General features: G+C 32.5%; 3 protein-coding genes and 1 long non-coding RNA gene across 4 annotated transcripts; 3 read left to right on the plus strand and 1 right to left on the minus strand.

Annotated features, from left to right (window-relative positions):
- Window positions 1–1,660: 1,660 nt before the first annotated feature.
- Window positions 1,661–6,759, plus strand: LOC123684615 (TATA-box-binding protein 2). Its single transcript, XM_045623936.1, has 5 exons — window positions 1,661–1,928; window positions 1,983–2,059; window positions 2,215–2,458; window positions 6,290–6,393; window positions 6,451–6,759. Exons 1-5 carry the CDS (start codon window positions 1,809–1,811, stop codon window positions 6,626–6,628), a joined length of 723 nt encoding a protein of 240 aa, XP_045479892.1. The 5' UTR covers window positions 1,661–1,808; the 3' UTR covers window positions 6,629–6,759.
- A 1,496-nt stretch (window positions 6,760–8,255) lies between these two features.
- Window positions 8,256–9,704, minus strand: LOC123684192 (mitochondrial ornithine transporter 1-like). Its single transcript, XM_045623359.1, has 3 exons — window positions 9,401–9,704; window positions 8,809–9,327; window positions 8,256–8,674 (listed from the first exon to the last, which is right to left on the minus strand). Exons 1-3 carry the CDS (start codon window positions 9,459–9,461, stop codon window positions 8,352–8,354), a joined length of 903 nt encoding a protein of 300 aa, XP_045479315.1. The 5' UTR covers window positions 9,462–9,704; the 3' UTR covers window positions 8,256–8,351.
- A 163-nt stretch (window positions 9,705–9,867) lies between these two features.
- Window positions 9,868–11,574, plus strand: LOC123684191. The gene is made up of 3 exons (XM_045623358.1): window positions 9,868–10,555; window positions 10,610–10,847; window positions 10,905–11,574. The coding sequence occupies exons 1-3, from the start codon at window positions 10,059–10,061 to the stop codon at window positions 11,148–11,150; spliced, it is 981 nt and encodes a 326-aa protein (XP_045479314.1). The 5' UTR covers window positions 9,868–10,058; the 3' UTR covers window positions 11,151–11,574.
- A 607-nt stretch (window positions 11,575–12,181) lies between these two features.
- Window positions 12,182–13,471, plus strand: LOC123684193. Its single transcript, XR_006748115.1, has 3 exons — window positions 12,182–12,603; window positions 12,827–12,968; window positions 13,293–13,471. It is a non-coding gene; the product is annotated as an uncharacterized LOC123684193 (long non-coding RNA).
- Window positions 13,472–15,249: the final 1,778 nt, after the last annotated feature.

Here is a 15,249-nt window from a genome sequence, read left to right on the forward strand (position 1 = left end):
TAATAGTTATTTATAATACAAGTGCAGAAGGCACTGATATTCTTCCACGAGTTCAAAATTCAAAAACGAGCCACGAAGTGGCGAGTTTTGGAATGAACGAGTGGTAGAATGAGCCTTCTGTACGAGTATTATACATTATTTTCTCTAATTCATTGCATTTTCATTGAAATTAATGAAACATTTCCATAAATATAATTTAGTGATTTTTGCATTGAAAAATGTTGGTTGGCAGAACTGATTTATTTAAGGCAAATTGATGAATTGACCATATTCACCGTCGCCATATTGTTTTGCGACAATACCAACTACCCAGTGTTCCCAACGGAGAAATATTGAGTTTACTAGAAAAATTCCACAATATAAAGTTTATAAGTGAAGTTTATGTGTACCTTTTCTGGCTGCTACGCCAGATAGGCTTGTTTGGGACAATATTTCGCAAAAATTTCACCTTTTGGAAATAAAAACATTAGTGAAAGGTGGTTTTATGAACAAATTAACTGTGGCCGAGTGTATAAATGAAGGCTTCGCTCCATTTTTGGAAATAGTCAGAGGAAAAATAATCTCTATGGCTGATAATATTTTTGATATTAGCAGTATTTTTCTAGTAAACTCAATATTTCTCCGTTGGGAACACTGGGTAGTTGGTATTGTCGCAAAACAATATGGCGACGGTGAATATGGTCAATTGACCATATTCACCGTCGCCATATTGTTATGCGACAATACCAACTACCCAGTGTTCCCAACGGAGAAATATTGAGTTTACTACAAAAATACCGCTAATATCAAAAATACTATCAGCCATAAAGACTATTCTTCCACTGACTATTTCCAAAAATGGAGCGAAGCATTCATTTATACACTCGGCCACAATTAATTTGTTCAGAAAACCACCTTTCACTAATCTTTTTATTTCCAAAAGGTGAAATTTTTGCACAATGTTGTCCCAAACAAGCCTATCTGGCGTAGCAGCCAGAAAAGGTACACATAAACTTCACTTATAAACTTTATATTGTGGAATTTTTCTAGTAAACTCAATATTTCTTCGTTGGGAACACTGGGTAGTTGGTATTGTCGCAAAACAATATGGCGACGGTGAATATGGTCAATTGACAGATAAAGCCGTGGCGGAAAGTTCGGAGTGCCAACATAGAATAATAAAATATAACCATGAAAACTGTGCGTTTCTGATATATTCTCGCACGATTTTGTTCTACAAGATGTGGAAGAATGAACGGAATAACCACAGAATTAGAGAAAAATCGTTTTTGCCATTGTGTTTTTAGTGCCTTATTTTGATTTCTATGGTATCTTCCAGAATTAGAACTAAACAATTCGAAATATTTTCGATGCTTTTTTTTAATATTTTTTGATTATTTCTTCCATAAAAATTGGTTGCAGCAAATGTAAATTAGTTAGTCCGAGATTACTTTCAACAATTGAACCTTAGTCTCAATCGTAAATGAAAATATACTTGGAAATTCTCTGTAAAATAAATATTATTTAGTATTCTGTGGTGGGAATGGTGCGAACCACAGAATACTAAATATATGCGAACAGAATACTAAATATGTGCGAACGGTGTGACATACCGAACAGCAGCTATGGCAGCACAGGACCTTGTATAAAAGAAAAACCCTAATTCTATGCGTACATTTGTGTTTGTCTGTGGTTAGTGCTCTAGCTCTTTTAAGGTTATATATGTCTGAAGAAAATGATTTAGTTTTAGTTGTTATTGAATTATTGCCCTAGTTCTAATGCCACCACTGTCTTATTAAGTAGTAATTACATATATATCATAAAATATCATGGAGTTGCAACAAGAAACATCGCAAGAGAATTCTCATTTAAAGGCCTTATTGAATAGTCCACCTAAGGCACCACATTCTGCACCAAATTGGACTCCCCCTTATGTATCACCTTCAAATGTAAGACAATTAACATAACACTGTGACATTTTATTAATTCTTCTTGTTTTTTAGCTTGAAAAATCGAATTCTACCATGCTTGTTGCAATCCCTGGCGGTGGTGGAGAACCAAATACCACGATTACTTTTCAGTGAGTAAGAGTTTCTTATACCACATTCTAAGCTTAATCATTTTTTCAAGATACCACTTTGGTAATTTGTGACATTGACCTAAGGCCATAAATAGATTTCCAGTTTTTTATTACCTAATATTATCATTTTAACTAATAAATTTCAATCTTTTCAGAAATTGTGTTGCAACGGTTTCATTAGATACTCAATTAGACCTGTCTGTAATTAATGCAAGGACTAGAAATTCTGAATATAACCCTGCAAGATTCCATGGATTAGTTATGAGAATCCGTGAACCCAGAACAACTGCCTTAATTTTCAGATCTGGCAAAATGGTATGTACAGGTGGACGTAATGAACAATCCAGCCTTTTAGCACTGAAAAAATTTGCCAGAATCATACAAAAATTAGGTTTTAATGTGAGTATAGGTATTTTATTATATATTTAACTGTGAGTAGTAGTAATTGAAAAATACAAGAGATAGGCTTGAAATATGATGAAAAAAAAAAATGTTATTATTGACTGAGTTCAGCAAATACAAACTCTGGAAAAATTTTCGCTGTACAAATATGATCAGTGTGTGCATGCGCAACATGTAAGCGGACGCCAGTTTTCTGAGCGACGTTGAATTGAGCTGACAAAGAACAACACCTTGTGAAAACTTTTGAAGCAAAGGTTTTAGAGGTTAGGTATTTTCTAATCATTCAGAAAACTGCTCTTGTATCACTTTAGTATCTGTGAGCACTTGAGAATCAAAATTACAAAAGCTCTTTCCGCTGAACGCAGCCATTACATTTAAATTTTTGATGATTTACACTAAAAAAAGTTATGAATTCCTAAATTAGAGGTACAAAGGAAAATGACAGATTCCTTGAATAATTTTAAGAATGAGGTCCTATAAATATGGGCCTGAATAAGCTTTGTTTTCGAGGTACAGGATGTTTCTTGTAGTCCCATTTTTTTTTTGTGATTAATATATCAGAGTAGTGAATCTTTATTAGTCTTTCCTACAGATTAGGTAATTAATAATTCATTTTTTCCTCACATCTTATCAATTGGATCTTTATAATAACTTGGATTTTCTTGAGGTTTACTGGAGAATTGTTTGAAATTTCTTTCTCCAAATCGGTAGCAGATACGACAAAACTACAACAAGTGTATACTTTTGTGGGTTGTAATTTGTTTATTGATGCGTATCTTAGAAATTAATTCTATTTCAGAAACTGTTATTCGTTATATTTTTTTCTGCTTCAATAAACTTATTTATTTTATTTATTTATTATCCGAAGAGTTTAGTATTAGATTACAGTGTTTTTTACATTTTTCAAACCTCCCTTGGTCCACCAAATAAGAGAAAAAGGGGACCCTGTTCCAAAAAATATATCGCCCTGTATATTTGCAATCGAAATTTACATTTCACGTGATGTGAACTCTTAATTTGAATAACGGAAATCATGTAGAATAGCTATATGACCTTGAGACCCTCGAATCCGCTACGTTAAAATGTCAGCTACGTTGCCAGATCGAAGAATTAATCAGGTAATTAAGTAAAGTAAGCAGTATTTCACTAATTCTCGCCATCGGTCGCGACAATTATATATAATAATATCTTTATCTCTAAATATTTATTCTGATTCTGAATACGACTGTTAATGCTACAAAAAAATTCAACTAACAGCCAAAATGTTTATGGAAATGCATTGGCCACTGACAGAACCTCAAATGGAATGGTTTAAAAAATACATAGTTATATTTACCATTTCATTTCATATCAACATGATAATTGATCCACATATATAATTTTATACGCCAAATGTAATTATGGATTTTTTTTGTCAATAAGATGGAGCACTTGATAGCAGAGGTAGAGATTTTCTTTGCTTAGTTCTTTTCTTCGTAAGCTTTACGGATAAAGTGATTAAAATATTCAAATAAAGTTTATTGAAAACTCGGAGCTCCGAATTGAATGGTAGTAATATATCATTATCACACAGTCCTCTGCTTGACATAAGCCTATCCTAACAATACGAATAAATAAATGCTATTTTCAATTTGGCAACGTAGCTGCCAATTTGACGTAGAAAATTGTACTTCTTTCGAGGGTCTAAAGGTCATATACTTATTCTACTGTATTATTGTATTGAACTGCTCGTTGATGGTGTTTTGCATAATGATCCCAACGAATTATCAAAAATTTTTGTCAATTATTTTTCAACGGTAACCGAAACCACTCTTCATTTATACTATGGGGGATCTTTGTCTTCCTCATGTACTTCTGCAGTAATGCTGAATACAACATTTTTCTTTTATCCAGTGATTGAGTGTGAAGTTGCTGATATAATAAAGTTACTAAAAAACAATAAGTGTGCAGGAGCTGATTCTATATCTGCCAGAATTCTGAAGTTGATAAGCTCAGATATTTGTGGACATTTTACTCACTGTATTAATCTCTCTGTAAGTTCTGGCATTTTTCCTACTATTCTGAAAAAGGCCTTAGTTGTTCCAATCTTCAAAAAAAATGATATAAATAGTATCATGAATTATAGACCTATTTCTATTGTAAGTATATTTTCTAAAGTGTTCGAAAGAATTGTGTTCAACAGAATGATCAAATATCTTGACAAATTCAATGTACTCGATAATGCCCAACATGGTTTCAGATCGGGTCACTCAACGGAAACAGCTGCAGTTTCCTTTATTAATTATGTGTATGAATGTCTTGACAATGGCTTGCATGTAGCAGGTTTATTTTTTGACCTCTCGCGAGCATTCGATAGTCTTTCATTTCAATTTATAGTTGACAAGTGTTACAATTTGGGTTTTCGAGGTGTATTTTTGGATTGGGTCCGCAGCTATCTCGAGGGTAGATCCATATCTGTAAAACTTGAAGGATGTCTATCAGACGAGCACGATCTTAATCTAGGAGTGCCACAAGGATCCGTCCTTGGGCCTCTTTTATTTTTACTCTTCATCAATGATCTCCCTGTAAATTTAAGAGTAATTTTCTTGGATTTGCTAACGTGTAGACGCTTTTCGTCTTCGATAGGAGGGACGCAACAAAAGTTGAGTCTCTTCGCTGATGATGCTTCGGTAGTAGTTTCGGCCCCAACATTCGAGGAACTTCAGGCTCTCTGTGAGCTTCTACTACAGAGCTTTGTGAAATGGTGTCATAAGAATAATTTAATGATCAATATCGATGAAACCGAATGTATCCATTTCACAATTATCTATAGTGATCGTGAGCTGGTGATTCGTCATTTGGATAGTGCTATTCTATCTAAGAGTGGTACTAAATTTCTTGGCATTCACCTCGATAATAATTTAAAATGGGGTATGCACATTGATTCTGTATGCAAAAAACTGAACAGTTCTTATTTTGCCATAAATAGGGTGAAAACCCTACTTCCTTTAGAATCGATAATAAATATATATTATAGCATGGTCTATAGCCACCTGTCGTATAATATTCTACTGTGGGGAAACTCTTCGGATGTTGGAAGGGCTTTCATAATACAAAAACGTATTTTACGTATGGTATTCAGCATACCTCCACGTTCTTCGTGTAGACCCATATTTATAGAAAACAATATTATGACCTTATCGTCAATTTTCATTTTGAAATGTCTACTATATGTGAAGGAGAATGAGGGAAAATTCATACAATTGTCTAGTTTTCATAACTACGGAACCAGGAGTGAGAGAACATTGTATGTTCCCAAGCACAGAACAACAAAGTTAGAAAAATCTCCTATTTATCAATGTGTTAAACTATACAACCATTTGCCTCACACTATTAGATCTCTTGTTTTTAGTAAGTTCAAGAAAATTGTAAAAAAGTCATTAGTGAATAGATGTTATTATACTGTAAATGATTACCTCAATGATGTAATAGTGATTACTTGAATAATTTTTCTTTTTATCTGTATGACTTATCCTATACATTTATTTGTCTCAGAGGATTAATAAATTATTATTATTATTATTATTACATAGTCACCTGAAAAACTATGCCAAATTTCAGTTAAGGATCTTGTGTTTTGCAGATACTATGAGAAAAAATCAAACTTTTAACACCCTGTATCTCAAAAATTTACTGTATTACATTTTCTTGTAATTATTCGGGTAATTTCTCATTTTTGTTTGTACGTCTAATGTAGGAACACCCTGTATATTATGTATAATAAAAATTCATACTTCAATGAGAAAATATGTTGTAATGAGCTAATCTTTGACATTTTTTTTTTTTTAGATAAAGTTTGAAGAATTCACAATACAAAACTTAGTAGCTACATGTGATCTCAAATTCCCAATAAAACTGGAGAACTTGAATCAAATGCATAACCAATTTAGCAGGTAAGTTTTGTCTGATGAAATCCTTTCATGTTCTTTCTAAATTGTTTCCTTTTTTAGTTATGAACCAGAATTATTCCCCGGACTTATATATCGCATGATCAAACCCCAATTAGTCCTTTTAATATTTGTCAATGGAAAAGTTGTTTTCACAGGAGCGAAAACTAGAAATGATATTAAGGAAGCACTTGATAATATTTATCCAATATTAAGAAGTTTCCGTAAAATAAAAATATGAAACTATAAGAAACTACTGAATCAAATGTTTGTTTTATTCATTCCTTTGTAAATACTTGTTAATATTTGTATTTTACTATTTATTATGGCTTGTAATTTTGTGATATGTTGGAAATATATTTTTTATTATTACTTACTTATTTTGAATTACACCTACTTAATTTCATCTCGAGTTTTGATATGAAATTAATCAAATAGTGTCTTATTATAACTTTTAGTGGCCTTTCATTTTCTTTGTCTGCTTTTCATGAATACTGTTCCCTATTTTATATGTTGAATTTTTTAAATGGACAAATGTGAATTTTATATTATCAATTCTTATTTCGTGGATTTCGATTTCAAATCTGTAAATTAAAATGCCATTCCAATTCATTAATTTATAAAAACTCTGTACTATTTTGAGTTTCATCATCTGATTTGATTACAATCCCAGAGTTAAGTACTCTGATTACAATAAAATTAATTCTCATTTCTCACAATAAATTTATTATCTTCAATTCCGAAATTCGGCCGCAGAAAACTTTTCTATTATGATAGACCTGTCATCTATGAGCGAAGTCCCAACTAACTAGTGCACTTAATTAAACATAGGTGGCACTAGATATTGAAATACTAACGAGCATTCATTAAAATTCGTGGTCAAGAATGCTGTGGAGATGATTTTCTGTGATTACAAGTAGCGCTTAGCTTGTACCTTGGACCATAAAGTTCCCAAATTCGAAGTATGTCCAGCAGTAAACTGAAGAATGGAAGGGACCCGTATGTTATTCTCATAGACAAATAATGGTCTATGCTTGAAAACAATAAACGAAAAGGTAAAAATGTCGGATCTCGAAAACACTATGGATTGTAATTCATCACTTGCGAATGATATCATTCCTGGTACACCTGAAATACAGAAAACTAAAAAACCTCAAATACCTAGGAAACAATGGATTTGTTCAGGTGATTATTTCATTCCTAATTGTGAGAGTGCAATTTTCTTAAAGCTCAAAAATCCAATATGCCCTACAGTTAACAAAGTTTACGTTTTTCACTCATTCAGAGAAGTGTTGAATTACACTTCTGGAAAATACCCTAAGAATGACTATTTGAAAATAATAGGACAATATAAAAACAGTGATTGTAATATTCCATATATTCAAGGATACGAAATTAACGATAAGAAGTTTTTGATTTTCTTAAACACAAGAATGCTTGAAATTCAACCTAAATTGAATGAGATTATTGAAGTGTATGGACATCTGGAATTTCAGACAATAATGAAAAAGGATGTTCCTATTATTATTGCACATTTCTTTAGAATAATCGAAAAAGATGATATATCAGACTACATAAACTGCCTCATAAAGCAGAAGAAATTTGTTCCTGAAAGTGGTCTTGTATTAAATGAAACAAGAAAGGAAGTAGATGATTCTCTAGTAGATTTTCTTCAAAATCTAAGCTTAACCATAATTTCTATTAAGAAAGACTGAAATGTTAAATAAAAAATTTAAAATTTTGAGTATGAATAATTTATTCAATTTCAAATATCCAGCTTTTTATTTTTTTGCTATATCTGAGCAAAGAGGGTTAACTTTCCCCCAAGTATTTTATTTTTATTAAGTGGTCCCTAAAAGAATTTGAAATTACTTATTAAAAATTAATTTTTTCAAATTAATAATGATCACAATATTGTTGAAATAACATGTAATTGACTAGTTTCAACTTCATCATCATGAGACTCAATTCTGAGAGAACATATAATATAAAACTTTCTTAGAATATTCATAAGTGACAAACAATGCTGCAGTTGCTGGAATTGTTCTCACTAATGTAGGAGTCAGCCCATGATAAAGAGCTGATAATCCTTCACTCTTGATAATTTTCACAATCAACCGAATCAAGCTATCCTTGCTACCATTTACTTGTATTCGAGACTTGGCTACATCAATAGGATAAGTTGAGGTCCAGAAGAGGGCTCCACCAACACCACCAGCTACCATAGTTTTCCATAGTCCTATTTCATCTTTATCTTGCCCTGTTGAAGCTAGTAATTGCCTAGTACCTGAAAATAAATGCTTGAAAATTATTAAGTTATAAATGAATGAAAAATTTTTTCTCATTTAGAAAAAAATTATCAAATTTAGTAGTTAATAATGATAATCTCAGTAGCTGTTTTCATATTAATATATACTATACCTTCATATCCTCCAAAAAAAAAGAAATAACCAGGCATTTCTCTAGCAACAGTTGGAATGAATCCCCTATATAGACCCTTAACTCCTTCCTGCCTTAGAATATTTTTGAATAAGTTTATAGGTCCAATCTGAGATGTAGTTTTTCCGGTTTTAGTTTCATATAGAGCTTGAAGTTTACATTTTATTAATTCTGTTGGACATATTGCAAGAGATGCTACAAATGAAGCTAGAGATCCTGCACAAGCATTATTTAAAGCTGAAAGGTGTTTCAATTCTCCATCATTGTGTATTTTTTGGATGATTTTTTGGCAAACTCCATAAGACAAAAATAAAATAGAGTTTTCGGCTATATTACATACTAGAGCTGGTACTGTCCCAGCATACAATCCCTTTAGTATACCTTCTGACATAATTGTATTTTTCATACATTTTATCATACTACCGTTTTGAGAAGGAAAAGTTTGCATTTTTACTTTCACAGTATCTAATGGTTGTCCTACATATACCACTGCAATTCCCCCTAAAAGTAAAAAACAGCCCGTATACTAATTTTAACATTCAAAGAGGACATTTATACAAAATAAAAATCAAACCTAATGATCCGGCAGTTAAATCAATAAGCCCATCTTTCAGGTGGTTCTTTCCTGCACTCATTTCTACTTAATGCTTTTTCGCTTGATTCTGTTGAAATATCTATACATTTCTTCTTGTTGAATCAACTGAAGAATTTATCAAAAGATTGAAGTATGTTCCAAACATTGTTTCATAGATTCTTCATATCAAAGAAGAAGACTGACCAAATTAATATTTTTTCGTTCATTAAAAATCCTTCCCTTCTGAAAAGAGGTAATGCTCCTTATGTCGTATGTGGGAGAAATGGTTTCAAAGGAGGTTACAAATGCTCAACTACTCCAACGCTAAAGTAGGGAAAATATATAATCTACCATTTCTACCACAAACTAAAGTAGAGCAAATCAAAAAAAGTTTGATATATTTTGGAGAAGATCAAAGTTTTATATATAGTGTTCTGTGGTTTTAAATATATTTAATTGATTGTTCTATGCTTCTTTATGTAACCTAAATCTAGGCTTGTCTAAATTATTTTTATAGATTCCTATTATTATTTATCTTTGTTCAAACTTTTTACTCTAGAAAGCTATTTCTAGTTTTCGTTAAAAATTTTGTTTGTTTTATAGGTGTATATTTCACTTGAACTAATCTGAGGGTAATCTGAGTATCTGTTTGTATTACATGGGATCTTTAGAAAATGAACTTGCAGAAGTTAAATGTTTATGTGAAAATGTTGTTCAAGGCTCAAAACTTGTATCTTGTGTCAGCTCTATGGTGCGAGTTGAAATAAAAAGAACTCAATTCAAGAAAATTATTGTCTGCCTATATTTTCCTCGAGAATATCCAAACTCTCCAATCTTGGTCGAGTTGAAGAGTAAAACATTGTCAGCACATCTTTTAGAGAAACTGACGCGCTCTTGTGAAAAAGAGGCTGAAAAGTATTTGCATCAACCACAAATACTGATTGTATTGAAGTTTTTAAGAAAATATATTGACGAAACTCCTTTAGCATGTTGCTATGATGAAATAAACGAGTTGAAGTTGAAACTAGATCAGAATCAAGATGAGATGAAATTGAGACAGAAAACTTCTTCGATTATTTTCAAAGTAAAAAGAGATAGATATTTCTTAGAGTGTAGAATTGAAATACCAGATGATTATCCATTAAAAAAAATAGAGTAAGTATATTTCAATCAAGCTTCACAATTATAAATATAATGTACCTACTTCAGGTTTGAAGAAGTGAAAACAAATTTCTCAGCGGCCTTGAACACACATATTATAGCACAAGCTAAAGAGATAGCTAGAAAATGTGTTGAGCCTCCTCTAAAAAAGAATAAGAATGAGGCTCCTTTTCAACCCACTCCTTCCCTGAAGAAAACTATAGAATTTCTTATAAATTGTGTGAAGAATTTTCCTCAAGAAAAATGTCAAATCTGCGATAAACTCTGTCTTCCTGAAAATCCAGCAGTAAATATTACTCCAGTTACAATCTCATATTCACTTTCTTAATTTTATAAATTTCAGTTACTAGAGCTTGATGAAAAATCACCCAACCACATTGAAAGGGTATATTGTGGACACCTTTTACATTCACAGTGCCTCTTGGATTTTATGAAAAAGCCTCCTTTTGGCAATAAGAAGTGTAAAATATGTGGTCATAAATTATGTCATTTTAAGTGGACTCTAACTGATAAGTTGGCAGAAAATCGTTGGGCTCATGAGCAAGCCAGGGAACGTGAATTAGCAGAAGTAACAGATTTTTTCAATTAGGTCTAATGTACTCTCGAATTTCAATAAAATTATTTTGATTTATAATCAAATTTCAGTATTGGGATAGAAAGATATTAGTGGTAATTCTGATAATAACACTACAAATTATTGTAATATATTCTTTTATTATCAATCAATGTGTTATGTAAAAACAAAAACTAATTGATTTTCATTTTCAAATTTATATGCTGATTGTCTTGGTTCAGTCCAAAGTTACACTATTTCCAACATGTTGAGTTCTTTAAAAATTGCTTCAAATAAAGGATGTAATTTCATTCTTTTTCTAATTGGCATTCAACTTCCTTGTTTGCATTTTCTATGTTTGCACTGTTCCATTAGAGCTGCTAGAGAGGAATAATACAATATATTTTCTGATAATACTAATATATCTGGAATTGGCCAATAAAAAACAAAATATTTATTATCCTTCCAAATTTATTTCATCTCCTTAAAGTATGAACTTACACTACCTCCAATGAATATTCTGATTATTGAAATATATTCAATTTCAGCAGTATAATTCATTACTCTCCTCAAATTCTCTTTTATGTTTTTTAACAGGTGAAAACAGTTATCAAAGAAAAAAAAATTGGAAATTATACAGAGGAAAAATTTCACCCAGAAACACACCAGAGAAACATTTTAGTTACAAGAAAGATTTGATGAGTATGTGAACATTCTTTATCATGGCCCAAAAGTTTTAGTTCTCTTTCGAAAATTATGAAAAGTTGCAGTGCTTTGGCCAATTCCGCGTATATGTATGGAATCCATTCGTGTAAACTTAGTAAAAAGCAAGTTTCGGCAATCATTCGTCTAGCAAGGTTTTCAAATTATCAATTTCTAGTACTTTTTTGTCAGAATCAGACCATAAAATTACCTGTTCTTTTGGAGTTCCATTTCCTTAAATTGAATCAAGTAAACCATGTAAGTAGTAAAAGTAGCTGTCACCTGAAACAATACCAAAAAGCCGAATAAGGAAGGCATCCACAGCTATACTAATTCATAATCTCAACCCGAAACTTCGAACGGGTATGCATAGAGTAAGTATATATAGAGGAGAAACTGAGGTACTAAACTCTGAAACAGTAATTTAGTTCCACCAACACCTTCCAGAGACCGCTCGCATCGCTGATTTTCTGTTTACCTCGAGAATTATTTACTTAACCTCAAAAATTTTCAGTTGATCCGTCGAACCTTATTTTTGGTAAGAGATTTATTATGTCGCAGTCAACTTTGAAATCCAACAAATATTGTGTTCCTAACTGTGGAGATATGTATAGTAAACGTCATCGTTTTCGAATGAAGAGAAGCAGCCAACAATTTTCAAACTTTGGCTCGAAAAAGTTAGTTATCCATTGCTCAACTCTAAAACTCCTCAACAAATTTGTAAGAAGTGAAATTAGATAGCCTTAAAGGAATTTGACAACTGCTATCCCTGAATTATTTCTTCCTGGTGAGTTAAATTTTGTTATATTTTCTTCTGTGTAAAAGTTAAACGATAAGCGATTAAGTATAGTCCTCAAGGAGAAGTGCTAACCGTAGACGAATGTTTCGGCTGTCCATAAATATTATCTTTGTTTAAAAACTTACCCTCAATAGTAGTTTTGCATATGTATATATAAATATATATGATTGGCAAGAAAATTATTATTTACTTTTCTATTTATATTTCACAGGATCTTCAAATCAAGGGGAAGATGGAGAAGTTCATGACACTGAAGGAATACATCTCCAAAGTGATGTTGAGAGGGAAGTATCAACAGAGACTTTGAAGAATTTTAAGCACACTCAGAAAACTTCAATAATATATAGAAAAAGGTTAACTGAAAATGAACGTTATCTATCAAAATGTCTGATTGATCAGAGTAGAAAACTGAGAATTATCCAAAAAAAGTTTCATCATACAAAGAGCGGCTAAAAAATGTAGAGAAACTTAATTCATCAGCAAATTTCAGTAGACTGATGAATTATGTTTCTCCAACAGCTTTTAATCGGGCACACTTTTGGAAGTAGTTGTGAGTTCCAACATTTTAAACAAATGGTATATTAAAGTTTTCAATTCTGATTGAGTCAATTAAGAACTATTTATTGCAATAAATTTGATGAAAATATAAGTACTTATGAATGTTTTGCTTCTTACAGATATCGAGGACAACAATTAATTGACACTAGAGGCTGTGGGCACTGCAGAGCTGATGATTTTTATGGATAAGCTGTTTGATAGCCTGAATATGCAATTGTGAAGGACACATTAAAAATTTGGCATACTAGAAATATTTAAAAAAATGTAAAATTTTAAATAGATGATTTTTTTATATGAATTTGTGTTTTCTCTGAACTTAAGCCTCTATTCTTGTCAAATATATTGGATGTGAAAGAACTCGTACAGGAATATAATGGTAATATAGCTCATTCAAAAAGAAATGCTTATTACCTTATTTTCGTACGTTGTTTATTTTCACATTCAAAATCTTGAATTGAATTGAAATATTTTCAATACAAAGCATTTCAAATTATCGCGCGCTCATTTTATAATTTTTATATATTCGGTTCTCTACACGGGAATACAACCTCTCTCAGGCTGACTGGTGTAAATATCAGGAAACCATTGCCAATGGGATCCAATCCCGAACACCCAATACCCTTAAAGAATTTTGCGATCTCATTAAAGAGGCTGCCGATTCATCCATTCCAAAGAAAAAACCTCCTAAGCCAACTACTTATAGGAAGTCTTGGTGGAATGTTGAGCTTTCTGAGGCTGTTAAAAAAAGGTCTGAAGCGTTCAAAATGTACCTGCGAAATCCTACTACCGAACAATACCTTAATGCTAAGAATATCCAAGCAGCAGTTAAAAATAAAATTCGGAATGCTAAGCGTGAATCCTTCAGGGCTTTTTGTGAGAATTTATCTACTCGCAACGGTGCGAAGTTGTGGTCAGATATAGCGAAATTCCAACATGGTTGCAAACCTCCAGCAAAACGGGTCTCTTCGACTACCTGCGGTCAAAAAATAATTGATCGATTGTGCCCCCCTCAGAATACATCGAATATTCAAACGAATATACCGGAAGTATACAGTCCTTTACCTTTCCCGCCTATCACCCTGGATGAATTAATTCTGTGCATTAATTCAAAAAAGGAATCTTGCCCAGGTAAGGATGGTATTTCTTATGGAATGTTGAAAAGTTTGCCAATTCAAGCCAAGGAGTTAATGACCCAGATCTTCAATAATTTGTTTGAGAACCCATATATCCCATTGTCTCTGAAGGACACGGTTGTTGTGCCCATCTGTAAGCCAAATAAATCTCCAGATGATCCTCTCAGCTATCGCCCCATTGCTTTAACATCTTGCATCTTAAAAATATTAGAATCTCTACTGGCCACCAGATTAGAGAGGATTTATCAGCAATCAACTGACAATCGAGAACTTCAGTTTGGTTTCCGTAAGGGGAAGTCAGTGAATGACGCTTTGGCATATTTGGTTGCTTCAATGTATTCAGCATTCTCAAGGAATGAGGTAGTTATTATCGTGTTCTTGGACATCAAGCAAGCTTATGACTCTGTGCGCTTTGACCTTCTCGAGAACACTCTCAGGTCCATGAAAGTCCCTTTGCCTATTATACAGCTGTTGAGATCTCTGACGGTACATACAAATATTTTCCTCGTTGACCCATCCTTAGGAAAACTTATTGGGCCCAAACAGTCGAATATAGGCTTGTTGCAGGGTTCTCCAAAGAATCCTACACTGTTTAATTGTTTTGTTGGTGACTTACAGAATTGCATAGATATCCCTGGTGTTACTGTGTTGAAGTACGCAGATGACAGCACGATTATCTCAACTGGAGCTTCCTTCAAAGTAGCATTTGAAAAGATGACCAAAGCATTGAAGTGTGTTGAAAGATGGGCAAACACTAAATCGCTCCAATTATCGCCTGAAAAATCCTCAGCACTCTGCTGTAATAGATCAAACGCCATTTCAAATATTCCATCATTGAATATGTTCCAACAGAGTATCCCTTGGACCAAAACCGTGAAATATCTGGGTGTCACTATCCATCAGTCCCTCGATTGGTCTCAGCATATCCACAACATGTGTTCTA

The sequence above is a fragment of the Harmonia axyridis genome, chromosome 7, assembly GCF_914767665.1.
Source record: "Harmonia axyridis chromosome 7, icHarAxyr1.1, whole genome shotgun sequence".
NCBI classification, from domain to species: Eukaryota; Metazoa; Arthropoda; class Insecta; order Coleoptera; family Coccinellidae; genus Harmonia; species Harmonia axyridis.

Coding starts and splice junctions, on each gene's coding strand:
- LOC123684615 (XM_045623936.1), top strand. CDS start 1,809: ATGGAGTTGCAACAAGAAACATCGCAAGAGAATTCTCATTTAAAGGCC. Junction 2,459..6,289: donor TACAAAAATTAGGTTTTAAT/GTGAGTATAGGT, acceptor TTTTTTTTTTAG/ATAAAGTTTGAAGAATTCAC. Junction 6,394..6,450: donor ATGCATAACCAATTTAGCAG/GTAAGTTTTGTC, acceptor TTCCTTTTTTAG/TTATGAACCAGAATTATTCC.
- LOC123684192 (XM_045623359.1), bottom strand. CDS start 9,461: ATGAGTGCAGGAAAGAACCACCTGAAAGATGGGCTTATTGATTTAACT. Junction 9,328..9,400: donor TTTAACTGCCGGATCATTAG/GTTTGATTTTTA, acceptor TTTTACTTTTAG/GGGGAATTGCAGTGGTATAT. Junction 8,675..8,808: donor TTTTTTTGGAGGATATGAAG/GTATAGTATATA, acceptor ATTTATTTTCAG/GTACTAGGCAATTACTAGCT.
- LOC123684191 (XM_045623358.1), top strand. CDS start 10,059: ATGGGATCTTTAGAAAATGAACTTGCAGAAGTTAAATGTTTATGTGAA. Junction 10,556..10,609: donor TATCCATTAAAAAAAATAGA/GTAAGTATATTT, acceptor TACCTACTTCAG/GTTTGAAGAAGTGAAAACAA. Junction 10,848..10,904: donor GTCTTCCTGAAAATCCAGCA/GTAAATATTACT, acceptor TATAAATTTCAG/TTACTAGAGCTTGATGAAAA.